Below are 21,542 nucleotides of genomic sequence, written 5' to 3'. Positions count from 1 at the left end.
CGCGGGGCGCGGGCCGGTGGGCTCTGGGGGCGCGTCCGCTGCCGGCTGCCCGGGCCCCGATCGCTCATCCTGCGATCCCTCGCCCGCGGCTCCCTCGCTCTCCAGCCCGCGAAGCCGGCGGGGCGGAGCCGGGGGCGGGGCCGCCGTGCTAGCGGCCTCGGGCGGGGCTGGGTCTCCGCGCGCCCCTCCGCTTGCACAGCCCGGCCCGGGAGCCACCTCCCCGCCCCAACCTCAGGGACACGTAGGCACGGACGCACATCTCTGGCAAGTGCCCGCCCCCGCCCCCCGCGTCACACAACGAGCTCGGTCCACTCGGACGAGCACACACACACACCCCTACCCTCACATACGTGTTTTGTACTTTGGCCGGGAGGCCAGGCTAAGAGGTCTTAAGTGGGAGGAACTTGGCACTGCGGGGGGGGGACACCTGGCTTGAATCCAGGGCAAAGCTGGGAGACGGGCTGAAGGGGATGCGGGCCAGGCATGATGGGGCACATCTGCGGCCCAACCTCACAGCATGGATGGATGTGCGCCTGTGTGGGTGTTGGCGGCGGCTCACCAGGTACTCGCCGACGTCCGCCTGCCTCCCTTGCAGCCGGAACCGTGCTGGGCCCGTAGGGACACACCACAGAAGCAAAAGCAGGCAGCCCTCCTGGCTTTAGGAAGTGGGTCAAGGGCTTTCAATAGCAACCCCAGGGCACACAGCCCAAGCCAGGACCCCTGTACTGCCAGCCAAGCCCAGGGCCCCAGCTCCATTTCCCCACCCCAAGACAGCTCCCGCCACAGACCACACTCAACCACCACAACTTCCTTGCAAAAACCCTCGGCTCACCGGAGGGCCAGTGGAAATTTATTTATTTTTTGTCCTTTCTGTCTTTCCCCAAGTGGCTTTTCCTTGCAAAATGCCTGACATGACACCAGAGGGGAACCTGGGAGTGGGGGGCACCCCAGGGACTTAAATACAAGCTGGAGGGCAGGGCACAGATGGGACAGGCGAGAGACAGCACAAGGGACATGGCTTCTCAGGTAGAGACCAAAGGTTTGTTTTTCTGCAGGAAGAAGCTGTGCCAGAGGGCAGGGGGCTAGGATGCCGGTGGGGGGGGGGGGCGCGAATGGGGAGGCCCTCAACCCTGGGTTTGCACCCACATTCCCCAGAGGAGAAGCAGCACCAGGGTATGAGGACCTGCCCTCATAGGTTTCCAAGAACAGAAGGGGGAGAATAAGCCAGATGTGCTGCCTCAGGGACAGGGAGGTGCTGGCAGAGTGAGGGTTAAGGCTGGCGCCCGGCCTCTGGCACGGTGGGCCTTCCGCCTCTGCCTGCCTTGGGGACAAAGGGGCACGGTGGGCAGGCAGCACATGGGCCTGGCTCTGGCAGGGCAGGGGGTGGCAGGAGCAGGCTCCCTCTGGGCTCAAGACACAGGCCCAGCATGGCTGCCCGCCCACCTGCTCTAGATGTGCTCAGACCCCACTGCAGCTGGACGGCTCGAGCTGTGAAGTGTGGAAGGGGCGGGGAGGGGAGGCAGGGAGGAAAGGGTGGGCTGCTGGGCCCCTGTGGCCCCCCATGCCCTTCCTGAGGTCCAGCCCAGGGCCCTGGATCCTGGGTCCTGGATCCCCTGGTCCCATTCCTGGCCCTGGGTGCTGACTGCTGACAGGGACTGCAGCGGCCAGGGAGGCTCTCAGTTCTTGGGGAAGGGGGGGTGGGGTGGGGTGGGGTGGGGTGGGGAGGCAAAAGGGTAAGGAGAGAAACCCACTGCAGCATACATGGGGGGCAAGGGAGGGGAACAGAGGAGCCCTCGTCCCAAAGAAAGGTGTGTGGTGGGGTACCTTTTAAAGTTACCTAGAGGCAGCAGCAGAGCAAGCCCACATCCCCACCCCAGCCAAAGGTCCTGGGTGTCCTCCCTTGGGGGCCTTGACAAAACCGGGGCTCAGGGCAGCAGGCAGATGGGCCAGAGGGAGATGGGGAGCCCAGGACACCCCAAAGCCACAGACTCAAATGCCCCAGGACAGGGAGGCACCTCCTGTCCCCTCCAGGGGCATCATCTGGAGAAGGTGCCCCCTCCTGTCCCACCCCATGTGCCCCTCCTAGCAACAGCCACCACCAGCCGGCTTCACGGGGGTGCTGTCAATCTTGAGGTTGGGCCGCTCACCCCCCGAGGCTGCCCCAGGCCCCATCCGCTTTTTGATCTCAGCAGCCATGGTCATGAATGCCTGCTCGACATTGGTAGCGTTCTTGGCACTCGTCTCCAGGAAGGGGATGCCCAGAGAGTCTGCAAACTCCTGACAAGGGGAGAAGAGAGAAGAGGAGGGGAAGGAGGGGTGAGAGGCAGCAGACACCAGCCCATCCTGGGCGGCCTGACCCAGGCCCCGCTCACCTTGGCTGTGGTGTTATCCACCACTTTCTTGGTGGTGAGGTCGCTCTTGTTGCCCACCAGGAGCTTATTGACGTTCTCACTGGCATAGCGGTCAATCTCCTGTAGCCACTGCTTCACATTGGCGTAGGATTCCTAGAGGAGCCAGAATCAGAAGTTACTTTGCTCTCAACTCCCATCCCTACCCAAGGCCAGGAGAACCAGGGCTGTTAAAGGGGGCTTCCCTGGGCTCCTGAGAGAGGCAGGAGCCCTGAGAGCTCAGGGAACCAGACAGAAGCAGCTTTCTCCTCCAGGTTTAGGTGTCCTCTCTGATGCCCTCCGTCTGAGACCCCCAAAGCCAAGCCTGGCACCAGCTATCTGCTAACAGCCCCAGTGCATAAAACAGCCCAGGCCTAAGGGCCAGCCAGCTCTGCTTCATGCTGTTGGTCTCTCCCTGAGACACAGAAAAGGCTGAAAACCCGCAGGGAGCAAATAACAAAAGAGAGACCAGAGAGGAGACGGAAATGGAGGCGAACAGGTTAGCAAAGTTCCCATGGTGGCCTTAAAATCCCTGTAAGGTCTGAAGTCTTACAGCCCAATGGTAGGCGGAGGGTCCTCGCAGAGGAGACCCTGGCCCATTGAGAGAGACACATACCCGGGAACAAAGCCAGACATGCATTCGGCTTCTGGCACCGACAGCCTCCTCACTCAGACCAGCCTTCCCAACAGCTGGCCACTCCCTTCCCCCTACCCCTGGCTCACAGACAAAGACAGATCTTTCAGGAACATGCGTGAGCCAGAGCCACTTTCCCCTCTTAGGAATCAGAACGTGGGGGGCTATCCCACTGGACTCGAACTTACACCTCCTGCGTGTCCTAGGCTGGGGCCCTGTGGACAAGGATGGGACACATACCTAGGTCCTACCCTAAGGCACTCAGGAGACAGTGGGGGACTAGAGCAGGACACACACGATGGCAAGACAGGGTGAGGAGCGCCGTAGGGATGGAAGGCAGGAGCCGCTGCAGCCCTAGGACTGCCTCTGCCCAGAGAGACTGCAGCTGACCTACGTCCGAAGGTACAAACTGGCCTTGTGTGGAAGCAAGTGGAGGAATGGGAAAGGTGCGAGGGGAGGAGATGACACACACCAGGTCAAGGAATGGGGTAGGGGGGTGAGGGGGCGCAGTGCCTTTGGAGAGCAGGGGGAAGCTGAAGGTTGCTGGCTACAGGCCCTGGGCACAGAAGGAAGGGGAAAGGAGGCAGGCCAGAAGATGGAAGGTCTTAGCTTGGCTGACTCTGGACAAGCAGGAGCCCACGAGAGTTTTCTCAGGAAGGGAGCAGCAGAAGCACACCTGTGTTCTGGGAAGACAGTCCAGGTAGGAGTGTAGAGGCCAGCTGAGCCTGGTGAGAAGATGGAGACCAACTGGGAGGTGGCTGGAATATTCTAGGGAAGAAATGTGCGCCCTGAGCCAAGGAGTGAGGCAAGGAAGAGTGCAGGATTCAGAGTCAAGACCATCCTGGGTTAAGTCCCCAGCTCTGCCAAATATTTACCGGGAGACCCCAGATTTGTCACCTGACCTCTCTGAGCTTCGACTTCCTCACTTCTATAAAACAGTATCTCCCGATGGGGCTGTTGTGAACAAGAGATAATGAATGCAGGCCTGTCTCATGACAAGTGCTTAATTAGCAGGAGCTGCTATTATCCTCATCACTGCTATTATTACAAGGGAATGGACCTGAGAAAGAAGACAGAGAAGAGAACTGGGGGAAGGAAGAGTTTTCTGGTCAGACCAACAGGAACTCTGTTACAAAGATGGGGTTGTGGGAGATAGCACGGGGAGGGACAGCGAGGGCCGTGCTGGATACACGGAGTTCTGAAGACGATCCGGAGCTGAGAGGTTGGCGAGGGGAAGGGAAGGGTTGGCTTGGAAGCCAAGAACGCTGGTTCAAACACTGGCTTTGCCCTTTCTGGCTACGAGACCATGGGCAAGTCACCTAACACCTCCCTAAGCGTATCTCAGCCAGAAAACAGGGACCCCAGCACTCAGTTCACTGGACAAAGTGCCAGCAAGGTAGAACACAGAAGAAAAGACCCACAGTGATCGCCGTTTGCACAGAACTCACAGAACATAAGACAGGAACCAAACCACAAAGCGGCCAGACCCATGCAGGGAGAGTCAAGAAACACAAGATGAGGATGGGGGCAGGAGGTGGTAGTACAGAGCAAACCTGTAAAAACTCACGCAAAAGAGAATCTAATGCAGCAAAAGGTAGGAGAGCTGGAGATAGTAAACTTTCCAAGGAGAGGGAAGAGAATGAAGGTAAAAGCCATGAAAGGTCAATCAGGGCAAGAACTGAAATGAGGTCATGGGACTTGGCAGCTAGAGGTCCTTGGCGACCTCTGTCTGAGTAGAGCACAGTTCACCCACAGCCTGTTGTCCAAAAGACATCATGAGTTCCCAGTGAGCCCAAGGGCCCAGCTGCCCTTCCGAGCGGGAACTCCTCCAGGCCCAGGGCTGATATAAGCATCTCCATGTGCCCAGGACCAGGCCCCCCACTAAGCAACAAGGTTTAGTTGAAAGAACAAAGGCGGCAGAATCAGGTTTTCTGTCTGTCACTTAATGAACTGCGTGGCCCCAGGCAAGTCTCCTCACCATTCTGACCCGTGTCCTCATCTGTAAAGTGGGAACCTAATGCAGACCCCTTTAGAGTGTCATGAGGCTGTGGCAGGTTCTCTAAAAACTGTAAGGTATGGTGGGACTGTTTCAGGTTCTAATGCCACCACTGCTGCCAGTGACACATGACTAATGCTGCCACAGCAGACACTGGGCTTCTACCTTGGCTCACAACGCGCCCCGAGTGCAGGGCTCCCCCACCTCCTTGTCTAAAGCCCTCCGATCGCTTCTCCACAGGATCTTCACACAGGAAGCCATGGGCCCAGCAAGGCAGCTGATCAGCTGACCAAACCCCTACAAAACACAGGTGCCCCGACTCTAGAATAAGGTGGCAAGTTCGGCCAAGAGTTGTGAGGCCTGGTTCTGCAACACCCTGCAGCAGGGCCTCAGGAGGATGCACTTCTGTGGCTGCTTCCCTCCGTGTGAAATGAGTCCGAGTACAGTCTCCTTTCCAGGCAGCATCCCGAAGAGAGGATGGAAAGAGTAAAAAGAAACAAGAACCAAAGACCGGGGGCACCTGACTGGTTCAGTCAGAACATGCGACTGTTGATCTCGGGGTTGTGAATTTGACCCCCAAATTGGGTGTGGAGATTACTTAAAAAAATAAGACCTTTGGGGAAAAAAAAGAAAAAAAAAAAAAAAAAGGGAACAAAGATCCAAAACTGAGGAGGCAAAGCCGGGAATGTGGCCTCAGGAGTACCTACCTGGTCGGTGACATCGTACACCACAATGATGCCATGAGCCCCCCGGTAGTAGCTGGAAGTGATGGTCCGGAACCGCTCCTGACCAGCTGTGTCCCACTGAAAGAAAGTAGGAGAGAAGGGAAGGACAGGTCAGCTCTGGGCTACGTGCCGAGAACCCCGTCCCAAGGCGGCTGCCCCTGCACCAGGGACTGGGAAGAGCAACACTCACGATCTGAAGTTTGATGGTTTTGCCATCCAGCTCAATGGTTCGGATCTTGAAGTCCACCCCGATAGTGCTGATGTAGCTCTCTGTGTATGTGTCATCCTGGAAAAGCGGGGACCAGTGAAATGGCCTGGGTGAACAGGGCCAGGGCCCATCTGGAAAACCTCCCTCCAGGTCTCTGCCCCCAGCTGAGCTTGTAACTGCCAAGCTCCCACTCTCAGCACCCCAACCTGCCAGCCCTGTGTCTTTCATCCTGGGGGTCTAAGGTCTTGCAACTACTGGGCTCTGGGCTGTCCCCTCTCCCTCCTGCCACCAGCCAGGACCCCAGATGGACGGTATGGGAGGCTTCTTACTCACAGCAAACCGCAGAAGCAGGCATGACTTGCCCACACCCGAATCACCAATCAGAAGCAGCTTAAACAGGTAGTCACTGGCAAGAAAGGATGGGAAGACGTGAAGGAAGGCAAAGAGCCCACCCGCCCCGCCATCCTGCAGTCACAACTACGACACTCTCCCATGCCGTGAGGCTTGCCTTGGTTTAGAGTATTAAGGTGCTCACAAGATCCTCCCACAAGTCCTGGGCAGGGGAGGGCGGACCACCGCCCATATTACAGCTGGCCCAAAGGACTGTCTAAATTCCCACCTTACGGGGAAGGAAACTGAGGCACGGAGAGAAACATGACTTGCCAAGGATCACAGTCATTAGGGGAAAAAGCTGGACATCCTATCCTGACTCCTGACAGGCTCCATGGTCTCGCGGCCAGTAGGGACCCTCTAGGGAATCCCCCACACTTCCCTGGGGCCCACGTGGCTTGGCAGGGGAGGCCCCAGAAGTGGAAGCTAGGGCCCAGCCTAGAACTTAAGTGAACCTCTATGTAAGGAGCCTGGTAAGAAGAGGTGGTCAACAAGTAGCAACGGGAGCAGTTAAACCGCACTGAGTTCCTAAGCGTGCCTGGCCCTGGGCGGAACACTTCAGACACATCATCTCGTCTAAGCCTCACAACAGCCCTGTGAAGCGGACGGTGTTATTCCCAACTAATGAGGAAACCAGAGGTCAGAAGAGGGAAGTGTGACTTGCCCTCAGTTACACAGCTGTTAACTTTAAGACTGGAAACCAGGTTCAGACTCCAAAGTCTCTGTGAGAGCCTGCTGGTTCCCTTCTGTGTCCCTGATAAGCCAGCTCAGAGCTTCACCCTTCCCCAAGGAAATCTGAGGCCTGGATCTGGAGGAGAAAAAGGAAGTGGAGGAAGAGGAAGAAGGTAACTGACACTGGGGGAAATCTGTCAATGAGAAGTCCGGGACAGAGATGTGGGCCACCTACCCGCAGGGGGAGTGACCAAGAAGTGAGGAGAGTCTGAGGTACAGAGAATCCCACTGGAAGGGAGAAACAAATGCCACATTCATCTAAACTTCACCGGCAGCGTGACGGGGAAGGGAAGGGGTGTGACGATGGCGCTGGGGGACTGCGCAAAGGTGAGGAGAGGGCGGGAAGGGACTGGCCTCCAGGAGCGGCAGGACGGCTAGACCCAGGCAAGGGGCAAAGCGGCGGTCCCGGAGGGGAGGACCCACGAGAGAGCGACCCAGCGCGGTGCCTCGAGGCTTCCCGCGCCTGACCAGCCCCTGAAACAGGATTCCGGGAGAACGGGAAGAACAGAAAGGCTGACTGTCTGACCTAAAGGGCGCCCGAGTCTGGACCCGCTCCAAAACGCCGGGACAGTCGTCAGCACCCAGACCGCCACTCTCTCAAGCAGCAGGTGGGGAAACTGAGGCCGGGAGAGACCGAGGCTGCAGGGTCACCTGACCGATAAGGCCTGGTAGGGGCCGGTGCTTGGGACTCCAAGTAGTGCCCCTCGGGGTCGCAGCGTCTGGGCGCCGGGTGCAAGAACTCGGGGTGCCGAGCCGGGGTCCGGGGGCCCCCGGGGGGAGGGGCAGGACCCGGATGTGGGGGGGGGGGGTCAGCGGAAGAGGGACCCGGATGTGGGGGCGCCGCGCAGTCCTGACCCAGGCCGGACAACCCCGGTAAGCGTACAGCCCCGTACTCGGGATCGAGGCTGCGCCGGACGGCGCGGGCGGGGCTCACTCACTATTCGGGGTTCATGGCGGCGGCGGTGGCCCGCTCGGTCGCTCCCAGTCAGCTCTGCTCCGCCTCCCGTTCCAAGATGGTGGCCGCTCCGCCCCACAGGCCCCGCCCGCCACGCGCAGGCGCAAACATTCCCGACTTGGGTCTTGCTGCGTTGCTTCTCGGAACTTGTAGTCTCCTTGCTTTTCCCAAATCACCCCCGCTGCGCAGGCGTAAACCCGAGGTTGTGTGTCTCCTAGCTCACGCCCCATCATCGCCGCGCGATGCCTTCTGGGGCTTGTAGTTCGTTCCCCGTAGCCGTACCCGGGCTTGATGAAAGCGCCCAGGAGCCTGACTGTGTCCCCACCAGGAAAGCTCAATTTAGGGCTGGGGTTGACACGTTTCGTGTCTGCCTGGCAAAGGTGGTCATCCCTACCCTCTCACCTCCCGGAGCTGTTAGCATTAGAAGTTCATTTATTTGGGGTTCTTGGTGTGCTGGTACTGTTAATTCAGATGCAGCCCCGGGAGGGTGTCGTCACCCACATTTTATAGATGGAAAAGTCGACTCTCGGTAATTCGCTCAAGGTGAAACAGCCTTGTAAGGGGAAGAGTTCAAAGACCGCTGTCTCTAGAACCTCAGAGATGAAGGTTGTTAGAAAAAACCCTGAACTTGCGAGGCCCCCTAACAAATCCGGGATAGGAGCAAAATATCTGGGCTTCGGCTGCACGGGACCGGACGTGAGACACACACAAACGCTCGCTCGCTCGCTCGCAGCCTCTCCCGCCCTCACCCCCAATCTAGAGACGCTAGGAGACCTCGGCCTCCGCTCCAAAACAAGCCCGGCTCAGATTCAAACGGTCTTTATTTCTACAGCAACATTTGAAAATAGAAAGCGACCGCCTCACCCCCAACAGGGACAGCCCCTCCTGCCACAGGGGGTCATCACTGCCCCTCGCGAGAAGCTGCAGGCGTGGGATGAGGCGTGGCAGGATGGCTCGACGGGCGGTGCCCGGGGCGGGGTCAGGCCGTGCCTGGGCGGGGCCGGGCGGGAGGGGCAGTGCATAGGCCGGGATGCTGGGCAGGGCCCGGCGGTGAGAGGACGGGCAAGGGGAGGGCTCTCCGTCCTGGGGTACGGGGCGATGGTGGGGCCCAACGCGCCCCTCAGAGGCGAGGAGGAGCGCGAGAAGGCCCAGGGAATCCTTTGGGGAGGCGCTGCCCCCCAAGATGTAGAGCTTGGAAGATACCACCGCGCGGAATGGGGGTGATTAAGGCCTGGGCGGTACCACTAGAGGAGGACAGGGTGAGGGGAGAACCGGGGAGTACCGTGGACTGAGGGGAGGGGCGCGGCCAATAACTTATTTCTCTATATACAGAAGCAACGGCCGGGGGCGGGGGACAGGGGGGAGGGCAGGAGTGCTGAAGGGACGGCAGGTGCTCAGTGTTCTTGTCTCCGGGGCCTGGGGAGGGCGGGCCGCTGTGTCTCTACCTTGGAGACCCTGGCCACCCCCTCACGCTGGCCCTGAACCTAAAGAAGAGGGGGCCCTGCTGGATGGAATAAATAAGGGGTAGAGCTGGAGCAGGCAGGCCCTGCCTCCAAAGGGCTTAGGGCTGAGATGACAAGGGAGGAGGTTACCCTGAGATTGAACAGAAAAGACAGGGGTCCTTGGGAAAGACACGTGGGGCAAGCAGCAGGCCCATGCGAAGGGCTGGGGATGGGGACAGTGCCGGGTGGAGGCTCTGGCAACTGGCTGCCCCTTCAGGATTAGCCCACGAGGGAGCTTCGTCGGGAGAGGTCCATGGAGCTGGAGCTGAGGGTGCGGCTGTCAGAGAAACCTGTGCCTCCAGGCTGTGGGCAGAAGGGGCAGGGGGCTCAGCTTCCTGCTGCTGCCAGTCTGTACTTCCCCGGCAGAAGGGGCCTGATCAGCCATAGGCCCTGAGCTGGGCCCCCGACCATGTCGTGGTGCTCTGACACTCCTGCCCACCTCAGCGGTTACCGTGTTGGCCCTGGCCACGTGCACATCCATCCCAGGCAGGAGCTGGGTTTCCCTCATTTGTCTTCCCTGTGTCCAGCCCAAAGCTGGGCCTGGCACAGAGCTGGAAATGTTGCTAGGTAAGTAGACGTGATTGGCAAGCTTGGCCAGTGCACAGGACATGCAGCCTTTGGGCCCTGGGGCCTGGGCTTCAGCTACCCGGTGCCCAAACACCCACCCAGCCATACCTGGACAGGCTCTTCCACACTCTTGTTGAGGAAGTTGAGAGAACTAGCCCGCTTCATCCTGAGGGGAAAGGAATGCCTGGATTTGCCCAGAGTGAATGGGGTGGGCTGGGGGAGGGGGAGACGTGGGAAGGGGTCAGGATGGGGCTGGAAAAGGAGGCTCACGGGAAGGGAGCAGATCTGGTGGGTGGCGGAGCTTGAGAGAGACAAGGGAGTTCATGTGGATCAGAAGCTCCTCTGGGATTGGTGGGTTATTGGGTGGGTTCCTGAGAGGCTCACTCTGGGTAGGCAGCGGGGGGAGTGGGGCGATCAGGGGCAGAGGCTCACCTGGGATTAGGAGGCTCCTGCGGGCCACCACCCTGCAGCTTCTTCACCAGCATCTCACTGCTCCGCCTCAGGGCATCTCGGAGCTTCCCAAAGGAGCCACTGCGCCGCAAGGAGCCACTGCCATCCTGTGGGGCAGACGTTTGTCTCTATGCCACACTGACTACACAGCCTCCTGGCCCACCCAAGACCCTAGACTCACCCCGCTCCATTCGGCTGCAGGCCCTGCCTCCTCGAGTTCAGACTCAGGCCGAGCCCCAGCACCCCCGGTCACGTCCCGGCTGCCACGGCGGTCTCCCCGTCCACCGCTGCTATCTTTCAGCAGTTCCACCACCCTGGTCTGGCTTGCAGGGTCCAGGCCCTGAGGGAGAAGCAGGGCACATCGGATGGAGCCGTGAATCCTGACTGGAACACACAGGGCCACACAGGTCCCTGCCCACACCCCTCGGGCCTGTTGCCTCACCTGCTTGCGGCTTCGGCTGGCGCAGTCCTCCAGTGTGTGTGCAGCTTCTAGCTTGCCCTGGCGCCGGTACAGGGCCCCCAAGCTGCGCAGGGTAGTGTTGACTGTGGGGCTGTGGATGGGAGAGCGGGATAGTCTCAAACTCCATGTTCCCCAGGAACCAGGCCCGTCCAGCCCACATTGGGCCCTGACGAGCCATCCAGCCAACCAGGATCTCTCCCCTCCTGTGTCAAGCCCTGTGCTTGTGCTAGACTCTCCTGGCTCGGAATCACCCCAACCCCAGCCCTACGTGGGATGCTGCCACCAGGACTAAAAGCTGGGAGACCCAAGAGCAAGATAATCGGCCAACCCAACACAGAAAGCCTTTTTGGGACAGGCGGCCTGTGACCCAGGTCGTGAAAGCCTCTTGAAAGCCAAGGTGACAAAGAAGAGGTGTGTGTTCTGGGGGTGAGCAGGATGGAGTCCAGAGCCTGGACTTGGCCCCCGCTCAGGATGCTGTTTCCCTGCCAGCTGCTCTACTGCCAGCCCTGCCCCACTGTCCTCACCTGTCTACTTTACAGGCCTTGTACCAGCTGCCATATTCCCCATAGGGGGTGCTGTCCCGGCGCTTGTCCTAGGGGGAAGGAATGGTCAGCAGAGGTGGCACAAGTCCCTCCCCTCTAGACATCCCTAGCCTCACCCTCCCTCCCCAGGCCACCCCAGCCCTGCCCATAGAGCTACCTTGCTCTCCTCCCGTTCTTCTGCGTGCATCCAGATGGGCTTGTTGTCCCCTGGGGGGAGAAAGGGGGCTGTCACCAGCCTCCCATATAGGCTTCTCCTGGTTGAAACATAGGACTGGGGTCTGGGGAGGAGGTCAGGGGTACCCAGGAAGGATCAGGGTTGGGCTTTGTTGAATGAATGAATGTATGAATGAATGAATGAATGAATGAATGAATGGGTGAACAAAGAAACAGACTCAGAACATTACTGACCCTCTTCTGGAGCAAAGAGATGACAGGGCACAGGCCTATGCTTGTGGGGCTTGCGATTGAGGGTTGGGGGCAGCGGATCCTTAAACACCTCAAGCCCACAGCCCGAGACATGTGCTAGGCCTAAATGATAGGCCAGGCTGAGGGATCACACGGCAGGAAATGACCAACCATGGGGGGCCAGAAGGTGGCCTCCCCGGGGGGGGGGGGGGAGACATTTGGAGTGGGGCCTCATGAGGGGCAGGAATTGCCCAGCAGGGGAGGGGAGAAGACTTTGGGCCCAGGGCACGGCGTATGCAAAAGCTGCGTGTAGTACCAGCACGACCCAGGAGGCCGTGTGCGTTGGGTGTGTGTGTTCACACGTGCACACAAATGGCTGGGAACCAGCCGGACCCCACGAGGGCCTGTCCGGCTGAGGTATTTACCCTGGATGCTGATGGTTGAGGGGGCCTGTGCTGCGTGAGTGGGGGCTGGGGCACGGGGTGGTCACAGACTCACCATTGACAGAGCCGAACTCCTTCTCATGAGCCCGGGTGAGGATCTCCTTGTACAGGGTCTCTGCGTCCTGGTATTTGCCCTGTTTCAGGTAGCAGGAGGCCTGGAGGGAAGCGGCCAGAGGGTGAGCAGAATGCAGGGAGTCGAGCCTTTTCCTTCCTTCCTCCCACCCCACTCGTGGCCCCGGGTACCAGGTTATTCTTGGTTTTGGCCACGTTGGGGTCATCAGGCCCGAGGCGTGTGGCATAGATCTCCAGCGCCCGCCGGTAGTAGTATTCCACCTCCTCAGCTTTGCCCTGGTTCTGGCACAGCAGGGCCAGGTTGCTCAGCTGCTTGGCCACATCTGGATGAAATTTGCCCAGGACCTGCGATGGGAGTGGGAGCCAGTGGCTGGGCTCAAGGCTGGCCTGGGCCCCCACGTGCCAGCCTTGAGCCGCCCAGCCCTGCCTGCTCTCACCTTCTCCCGGATTTCTAATGCCCGTTTGCACAGTGGCTCGGCCTCTTTGTACTTGCCCCGCTTGCCATACAGAACTGCTAGGTTGTTTAACGTCGCAGCCACCTGGTGGGTGGGAGAGTGGAGGTCAAAGACCCAGGGCGCTGCCTGGGGCAGGGGCGGCTCCCCCCCCACCCCCCCCCCCACCCCCGCCCTCACTCACAGCCGGGTGGTCCTTGCCCAGTGTCTTTTCACGGATGGCCAGGGCATCGTTGAGCAGGTGGGCAGCCTCTTTGTACTTGTTCTGGTCCCTGGGTGCAGGTAGAAGCATGGTAAGTAAGGGTTGTCCTCCAGCCCAAGGCCCTCCCCCTAGTGGTCTCAGATCTCCGTGGTCACTCCTCTTGTATTTACTGGTGAGTGGGCATGATTATGACCCAGAGCTTTGGGAGACCCGTTCAGCCAGCAGATTGGGGCGGGAGACTTTGGACAGTTCACTCACAATTCACCAGGGCATAGAGTGCCAGGGTGTGAGCCAGATTCCCCTAGATCTGCCACCCCACCCCACTGCCTCGTGCCCAGGGCACCTTGTTGTCTATTCCTCAGGGCCTTTGCTCATACTCCTCTTTCTGCCAGGGGAAACGTTTCCAACACTCTCATGTTCTGGGCAACTCATCTCTCACCAGAGATCCTACTTAAGCCTTAATGCCTGGAGAAGCAGTGCTGACTCCCTGGTATCCTTAGGGTCTTCATGTGCTGCCCTGGTCCCTACTTACGCCCAAGTCTTTCTCCTCCAATGGACTAAGCCTTATTCACATCTGTAGCCCAGGTTCACAGGGGCCTAGGCATCCTGTGGACTCCGCACCCTCTGGACACATGCTCCTTCTCTCTGCCCGACTGCCCAGTGGAGCTGAGTCCTGACCGTCACCAGGGCCTAAGGGTTTGTGACCAGGGCTGGAGCTTTCAGAAAGTGTGCAGGCACTCCCATGGACGACTGTGGCCAGAGGAGCCCTCACCGATAGACCAAAGCCAGGATGTTCAGCATGGTGGCAACATCAGGGTGGTCGTGGCCCGATGTCTTCTCCAGGTCCTCGAGCGCCTGCTTGCAGAGTGGCACGGCCACCTCGTAGCGGCCCTGTGAGGCGTACTGAATCACCAGGTTGTGCAGGGTGCGGAGCCGTGCTGGGATTTCATAGCCCCCGTGCTGGGCAGCCACATCCCCTCCTCCAGGGCCGGGGGCTGCAAGGCCAAGGGCAGATAAGATGTACCAACTGGGTTGAGCTGGCACACACCAGCCATGTCTTTGGCCTACCTGACATGTGGCCCTGGGCTAGTCACTTACTATTCTGCCTTAGTTTCCCCATCTGTAGAGTGGGTAGAATCCGGGCCGCAATGCCTCAAGCTATGTGTTCTAGAGCAAGCCACCTAACCTCCAAGGCTCGGCCTCCCATCTGCAGAAGGGACACTTGACACTGTAAGCGCTGGCCCAGGGCTCAAACTGTGCACACATCCTCCGTTAACCCTCAGAGGCTTAGAGAGGGAAAGAAGCCTGTGGTCCCAGAACAACTGGCGGCAGAGCAGCACTTAAACCTAGGCTAGGCAGCTCCAAAGCTCTGAACTGTGATAACTGCTCCTCAAGGCTTAGGGGGAGAAAAGCACTTTTAAACTCTAACATGCTGGGGGGCTCAGTGTGTTGAGGGTCCGACTCTTGATTTCAGCTCAGGTTGTGACCTTATGCTTCGTGAGTTTGAGCTGACAGCTCAGAGCCTGGATGGACTCTGCTTCGGATTCTGCGTCTCCCCTTCTCTCTGCCCCTCCCCCGCTCATGCTCTGTTTCTCTCAAAAAAAAAAAAAAAAAAAAAAAGAAAAACTCTAACATGCTGGGATGTGATGATCAGAAATGAGGCGGGAAAGAACACAGTTGCCTTTTGGTCCCTGTTTCTGGTGACCTCTGGGTCCCAAGGACAAGGAGTTTACACAGCCCTCCCTCCCCCTGCCCCCAGAACCAGCTGTCCCTCTGCACCTGGGCTCTGCTCCTCCTCGTTGGGGAACAGGTCATCCAGAGAGTCTTTGGGGACGTCCCCCTTCTCCTCCTGGGGAGGAGGACAGAACGCGTGTCAGGGAAGGCGGGGCGCCGTAGCCCAAGTGTCAGTGGCTGGGTCAGAGCCAGCCACGCTGCCCCTCCCCCTCCCAGGCCCCCCTGCCCGATGGCCGTAGGGGCTCACACTGGGGGATGTGTCCTCATCCAGCTTGCGGATCTGGCTCATGAACAGCAAATGCTGCTTCTCCTCCTCCAGCTGGGCCACAGCCTGCTCGCTGCGCTGCAGCTTCTGCTGTGTTCCCGCCAGCTCCTCGCGCAGCCACTGGTTCTCCTGCACCAGGCGCCGCACCTGAGCCCGCAGCTTCTGTTTTTCCGACTCCACGGCCCCCAGGTGGCTCGACAGCGCCAGGATCACCTGTGCCGGCCAGCCAGGATGAGGGTTAGAGCCTTGTGCACCCCCAGCCTGGGCCTCCCGGGGTACTGGGGCCTGGCCCTGCCTATGAGGAGCTACAGGGCTGATCATCAAGGGAGTGTTCCCGCAAGGCCCCAAACGGACCCTCGTCCAAGACCTAAACCCAGGAGATTTGGAGACCCCCAGTTCCTTCCTTCTGGGGTGGGGAGCCCTGGGCTCCCAGGCTGGCTCTGCTGGACTCTGAGATAGTCCATCTCAGGCCATTTCCTGGGCCTCCAGCTAGTCCTCTGCATTAAAAATCCAGTTCCCGAGGTGCCTGGGTGGCTCAGTTAAGCGTCCAACTTCGGTTTAGCTCATGAGCTTGAGGCTCGGGGGTTCGAACCCCACGTCGGGCTCTGTACTGATGGTGTGGAGCCTGCTTGGGATCCTTGCTCTCTCCTCTCTCTCTCTCTGCCCCTCCCCCACTCGTGCTTTCTCTCTCTGTTAAAAATAAGTAAATAAACTTAAACAAAACAAAACAAAACAAAAAACCAGTTCCCATCTCACTGGGTTTATCATGAAGACGGCTTGTTGGGGTGTTGCGTTTTCTCTGAATTAGCCTTTCTCTTCCTTTGTCTCTCCTGGGGCTTGGACTCAAGCCCTGTGGCCACAGCCGCTATAGCACTGCCCCCTGCTCCAGGGCTAGCACTTTCCTAAGAACTCTGATAAATGGCCGAAGGGCCACTGAAAGGCCCCATCCTGACTTCTGCCAAGGTAAGCCCTCGCCCTTTTGCAGTTCCCAGAGAGGAGAGGTGTCCATGTCCCAAGCCTTCAGATGGTCTGGGAACCACAGGGGAAGGGGACCCAGAGGCCTCAGCTTCTGTCCTTACCCCTCTCTCCAACCTCTAGGACTCTTTTCCTGAGCATTTAGGCTCTTCCTGCCTGGGAGCCTTGCATAGGATCTACTCTTTCTCCATCCTTCACAGCCAGGGTCGTTTCTGCAGCCCCAGGAAAGGAAGGCACTTTCCTCCCCCTCCGTGCCACCCTCTTACCCATCTGTGTGGGTGCCTGTGCACACCAGGAGGGGGACCCCTGTGTGTTTACGTCTGTACCTGGCAGCCACCTGGCCAAGGAGGGAATGACCAGCAGGCTGTCCTGCCACAGGACCAAGCTGTCTGGCACCCTGCACTTTCTATTCATTAGCAAAATGCATAAGTGACAGGTGTGCTCACAACCACTAGCCTTTTGAAAAATTCCCTTCACAGCCTGGAAGTATATATACAGCAGATTGCATGATCCTTAAAGACAAGGAAACCGAGATGTTACCACCTGCCCAGGATGCAGAGAGCCAGGCGGTGTCTCAGCCAAGGTTTGAAGGGCCAAGACTCTTTCCCCCAGAGAAAGCGTGTACTCCTTGTGTACCCCAGTGCCTCGTGAATATCTCCATCTGCACCTCGTCCTGGCAGCCCCAACTTAAGAGGACCAAAACCGAGGCTCTCTCATCACCTTCACTTGCTCAAACCACAAATCTGGGTTATTCTGCCCTCCTTCCTCTCCCCTACTTCATCCCCAGGTCCTGCTGGACCCACCTCCAGAACATCTAGAACTGGTCCTCTCGCTTCCCTCGTGGCCACCCCTTAGTCCAAGCTACTGTTTCTCATTTGAATTCCAGCAGTGCCTTCCTAACTACCTGCCACCTGCCTCCACCCTTGACTCACCAAAGTTCATTCTCCACACCTCAGCCAAAGGGAATTTTTACTCATTTTTTTTTTATTTTTTAAAGATTTTTTAAAAAGTAACCTCTATACCCAACGCGGGACTTGAACCCACAAACCTGAGATCAAGTCGCATGCTCTAATGACCGAGCCAGCCAGGTGCCCCGAAGGGACCTTTCAAAATCTAAGTCAGACTGTGTCTCTTGACTCCTAAAGCCCTCCAAAGGCTTCCTGCTTTCCTGAGAATACAACCCAAACTAATAAGGTGCAGCATGATCTGGTCCCTGCCTTCTCCATAGGCCTCTTCTCTCCCTCTCCTTCCCCATGAAGATCTAGTTAGACAGGTCTTCTCTCAGTTCTCCCACTACAAGAGCTTTCCTACCTCAGGACCTTTGCACACGCAACCTCTCGCCTTCCTCCCTTTTCTGGAGGCTGGTTCATTCCTTCCTCCAGGTCGTGGTTTAAATGTCACTTCCTCAGAAGTCTTGCCTGACCAACAAATTACACCTCTTCTTATAAGCTATCCAAGACCTTGTTCTTTTCTTTGAAGAACTTATCACAATATGTAACAAATGTATATGTGTTTCTGACTCTCTCCCCAGTGGACCCGTCTGTCTTGTTGGGGCTGTCTGTCTGGCACATAACAGATTGCCTCGCACATAGTAGGCACTTGGTAACTTACCTGTGAAGGAACAAATAAGAGAATGAATGGGGGCGGGGGCGGTTCTTAAGGATTTCCTTTTTGTTTTCTTATGTCATTCAGTCTCTGCTACCCATCAGAGAAGCCACGAACAGGGTTCTGTGTCAGGGCTAAAGGATGATCAGACTCTCCTGAGGCAAGGCACAGCTGGGGTCTCCAAAGCCCATTTGTTTGTTCAACAGATATTACTGGAATCTTACCATGGGGCTCCAGAGGCCACATGGTTCCCTGCTCAGATTCTGTTCCTACACTGCCAGGTTTCCTCTGTCAGGCTCCATCCCTCCCTTGACCTCCCACCTCGCATCCCAGACCAGCCTACCTGGGCCTCCCCCAGACCCAGCTCGATGGCTTCTAGGGAGCGACGCAGGAGAACACAGCGCTCCTGTGAGCCGGGCTCTGCCTCGCCAGCTTCATGTGCTACCAAGGGAGCGAGAAGGGCACGATGCTCCCCGCGCAGGGTCTCCAGGCCTTGGATGACGGCCTTGGTGCCCAGCACGATCTCATCCTGGCTCAGCTTCTCCTCCCGCGGAAGCACCATCGTAGCCATGGCTGTGCCGCCTGTGAAGGCGAGGAGGCGGGCAGGCGGGTGCCGGGCCTGGGGCCACACCGCCGTCCACCCCGGATTAGGTAAACACCTTCAGTCCCCGGACGCCTGGGTCCCCAGGGTGCCCGGGTCCCCCAGCCGACAGCCCGCACCGTGCCCGCGCTCGGCCTACAGGGGGCGCGCCCAGGTCGTCTCGGCCGGGGAGACGCAATGCGGTGAGGCCGGACCCGGATTCGGTCCAGACCACGGGCTCAGGCCGGTTTAGGCGGCCCAGACTCGGGACTGCCCCGGCGACTCCCTTAGCCAGGACAGGGAGCACCGGAGGACGGTCCTACGGGGATCGTGCAGGCTCACTCCCGTATGGGAGACCCCCGTCCCTCCAGGAGATCCAGTCCCAACCGCCCGGGCGGCCCCTTCCCCAACAGGCAGGCCGATCATGGGGAGTGGGGGGGGGGGAACCCTCCCCCTAAAGGAGCTGGAGATCTCGGCTGCTACGTCGTCTCCCCACCCGGGGCCGCGCCCACAATGACCCTTCCCCATAGGTCGGCGCAACGCCCCGAGGACCCCTCCTCCTGGAAAGGTCGAACTCCCGCCCCCGGCCACGCAGGACCGCGCCCCCTCCCAGCAGACCGGCCCTGTTCTCCCACAGGCCGCACCCACGACGCCCCCACCCCTAGGCCAACCCAGAGGCCCCTCTCCCGGCCGGATCGGCCCGCGCAGACCTGCGCCTCCCGCTCCCGCCGGGCTCCGGCTCAGGTTCCGGCTCCCGCCCCGCTTCACCCGGACCGGCAGCCGTGAGCCGGTCCCGCCGCCTCCATCCCGCCGGCCTTCCCAGCAGTCCCTGCGCCGCCTTAAAGGTGAAGCCTCTACCTCGGCGGCGTCGGAGGGGGCGAAACACGCTCTTCTCTTCCCGCAGGCTGCCTTAAAGGAGCGTGCAAGCCGGGCCCGCTCCAGGCTAGGAGGGGGACTGGGGCGGGGCCATCCTGTGTGGAGGGCGGGGCGTGGGCTCCCCCGAGGCACCTGGTTCCAGCTGCCACCACCCACAGCCCCGCGGCCTTGGATTCATCGACTGTAAACCTGGCCGAGGCCGCAGGGATGTGGGGAGGCTCGGGAGATGGTGAGCCTGTAGAGCCTGAATGCACGCAGTGCCACAGCCAGAAAGGACGTCGGGAGAACCGGAGGCGCCGGGAGGCTCAGCCTCCTCTGAGTCCAGAGACCCAGAGACTTTTGACATGTATTGACATTTATTGACGGCTATTGAGGTAGTTGCCACTTTCTGAGCGCTTACTGTGTGTCGGGCGCTTTGATGCTTTAAATGCGTTTACTCATTTACTGCTCACAAAGACCCAATGAAGCGAGCACTGCTTTTATCTGCATCTCACGGATATGGCCCCAGGCTCATTTGTCTCTAGAGACTGGTTTTGCCCCTCACCCAACTCTTTCAGAACTATGTCCCTGTGGGATTCGCGGTGTCTTGGGGCTGCTTTCTGGGGGAAAGGCTTCTGACACTAAGGGAGAAAAGGATAGCAAAGAGCAGCTGGGCATCTGCTGACACAGAGACTCATGCCCCTGTGGTTGAACACCACAAGTGCTGTTCGTCAACCGGATGCCCAAGACAAGGTGATGTCATTCAGGGCTCAGATTAAATGTCACCTCCTCAGAGAGCCTTCTTTGATTCCCAACCCCCCATAGAGTCCCCTCCATAGAGCCCCCTCCAGTCCATCTCTCTATAACATTCATCCCTTCTAATTTTTTTCTTGTTGATTTTCTGTCTCCTCCCTAGAATACAGGCCAAGACCTGTCTGTCTTGTTCACTCCCACAGTAGCCCCTGACCAGCCACATAGCTGCACTCAGTAAATGTTGGTTTCTTAAAAAGGGTGGAAGGGTGCACCTACTGGCCTTGCCAAACCCCTTCCAGGCCTAGGTTTTGATCAGATGCTCTGCAGCCCTGGATTGGAAGCTACTCTGGCACTGCCCCAACTGCTTCTAGGTCAGTGTCACTGGTGAGTGACAGCAGGATAACCACCTGAGGGACAAAACCTGCACAACAAGGCCTGGCACTGGTACCTGAGGAACTTGGGTGTTCCTTGAGTCAGGGTGGGCTCAGACTCAGAGTCCACCAGGTTCAGTGTCCTGGTGGATGCAAGAATCCCTTTGGCACCATCTGATGGAGAGATGGTCCTACAGGACTTGACCTCTAGGTCAAGTATGTCCCAGGACAAGGAGCTCACTACATTCTGCTGTGAGACTGCTCTAAAGGCTAGGAAGTTTTTCCTTAGCCCCAAAAGCACCTTCCTGCAGTGTTCATGGACACCAAACTGAAGCTGTCTTCAGGAAGGACAGCTTTTCTCTTTTGCCGATGGAGATACTTGGAGATGACAATGGTGCCCCACCCAATCTTTGCCTTGCCTAGACTGACAAACACTATCTCTTTCCCCACCCTTGCCCCAGGTTCCTGACCCTTCTCCATCCTAATTTCTCTTTTCAGGGTGTATTTTAGGTGTCAGTCCATACACTGCTCAGAATGTGGTGCTCAGTCCAGAGCTCAGGGAGCCAGACAGGGAGTGAACTTCACAGATCATAGAGGGATGGTCCCCCCGCTTAATGAGAGTGCCCCCTGTCCACTGTGAAGTCACAAGTCAGGCTAATTTTGACAGCCACCACACTATCTGCTTGGGGTCAGCTGGTCAGCTAAACCTAGATTGTGTACATGCTGGTCATATCCAGCCAGGTTATCCCAGATCCTGTGCCTCTGCCAATTACTTTTTCTCCCTGTGATTTTTAAAGGTAGCTAATATAGTCCTATGATGCAAAATTCAAAAGGCACATACAAGAACTGTACTTCTTTCTCTCTGACCACTGTCCTTGGCCCTTCAGCTCTCCTCCCCAGGATCTCCTACTGTGACCAGTGTCTGGTGCTCATCCTTTAGGCTGTTTGCATTAGTGCAGAGCTGGTTTATCCTGTCGGTTTCATCTGGTCAGTGTTCTTCCAGGGCCCTGCAGGTAGGAGTCTTTTGTGTTTGGGATCTGTCTTCCTTAGTCCTTACTTCAGCCTTTTCTCCGGAGGAGTGCTGGCTAGGGTGTGATAATCCAACCTCCCATGCAGGGAGACTCCATCAGATCATGACTGCATTCCCAACTTGCCAGCAAGTTCCTGGGGAGGAAATGGAATCTGGAGCTCAGGGCCCCTTTGTCATTTTTATTGAGTCTCAGTTTCTGAATCTCTTGTGCAGGGACTTTATTAGAAGGCTCTTTTTTTTTTTTTTTTTTTT

At 58.2% G+C, this 21,542-nt stretch overlaps 2 protein-coding genes across 3 annotated transcripts; both read right to left on the bottom strand.

Annotated features, from left to right (window-relative positions):
* Window positions 1–807: 807 nt before the first annotated feature.
* On the bottom strand, window positions 808–8,130 carry RAB1B (RAB1B, member RAS oncogene family). The gene is made up of 6 exons (XM_040466049.1): window positions 8,011–8,130; window positions 6,284–6,356; window positions 5,933–6,028; window positions 5,725–5,820; window positions 2,373–2,504; window positions 808–2,277 (listed from the first exon to the last, which is right to left on the bottom strand). Exons 1-6 carry the CDS (start codon window positions 8,022–8,024, stop codon window positions 2,083–2,085), a joined length of 606 nt encoding a protein of 201 aa, XP_040321983.1. The 5' UTR covers window positions 8,025–8,130; the 3' UTR covers window positions 808–2,082.
* Window positions 8,131–8,830: 700 nt separating this feature from the next.
* Window positions 8,831–19,130, bottom strand: KLC2 (kinesin light chain 2). Of its 2 annotated transcripts, none has more exons than XM_040466045.1 (16): window positions 18,992–19,130; window positions 18,045–18,320; window positions 15,104–15,334; window positions 14,902–14,971; window positions 13,895–14,117; window positions 13,105–13,192; window positions 12,906–13,007; window positions 12,640–12,813; window positions 12,452–12,551; window positions 11,706–11,755; window positions 11,531–11,598; window positions 10,989–11,097; window positions 10,728–10,886; window positions 10,529–10,653; window positions 10,205–10,262; window positions 8,831–9,832 (listed from the first exon to the last, which is right to left on the bottom strand). In XM_040466045.1, exons 2-16 carry the CDS (start codon window positions 18,270–18,272, stop codon window positions 9,749–9,751), a joined length of 1,869 nt encoding a protein of 622 aa, XP_040321979.1. In that variant the 5' UTR covers window positions 18,273–18,320; window positions 18,992–19,130; the 3' UTR covers window positions 8,831–9,748. The 2 variants fall into 2 exon arrangements, with proteins under 2 accessions (XP_040321979.1, XP_040321980.1); XM_040466046.1 differs by having other exon boundaries at window positions 18,045–18,283.
* Window positions 19,131–21,542: the final 2,412 nt, after the last annotated feature.

This window comes from Herpailurus yagouaroundi, unplaced genomic scaffold (assembly GCF_014898765.1).
Source record: "Herpailurus yagouaroundi ecotype Mexico unplaced genomic scaffold, PumYag 569, whole genome shotgun sequence".
NCBI lineage: Eukaryota > Metazoa > Chordata > Mammalia > Carnivora > Felidae > Herpailurus > Herpailurus yagouaroundi.
Note: the sequence above shows the minus strand (reverse complement) of the source record. Positions and strands in the feature narration are given on the sequence as shown.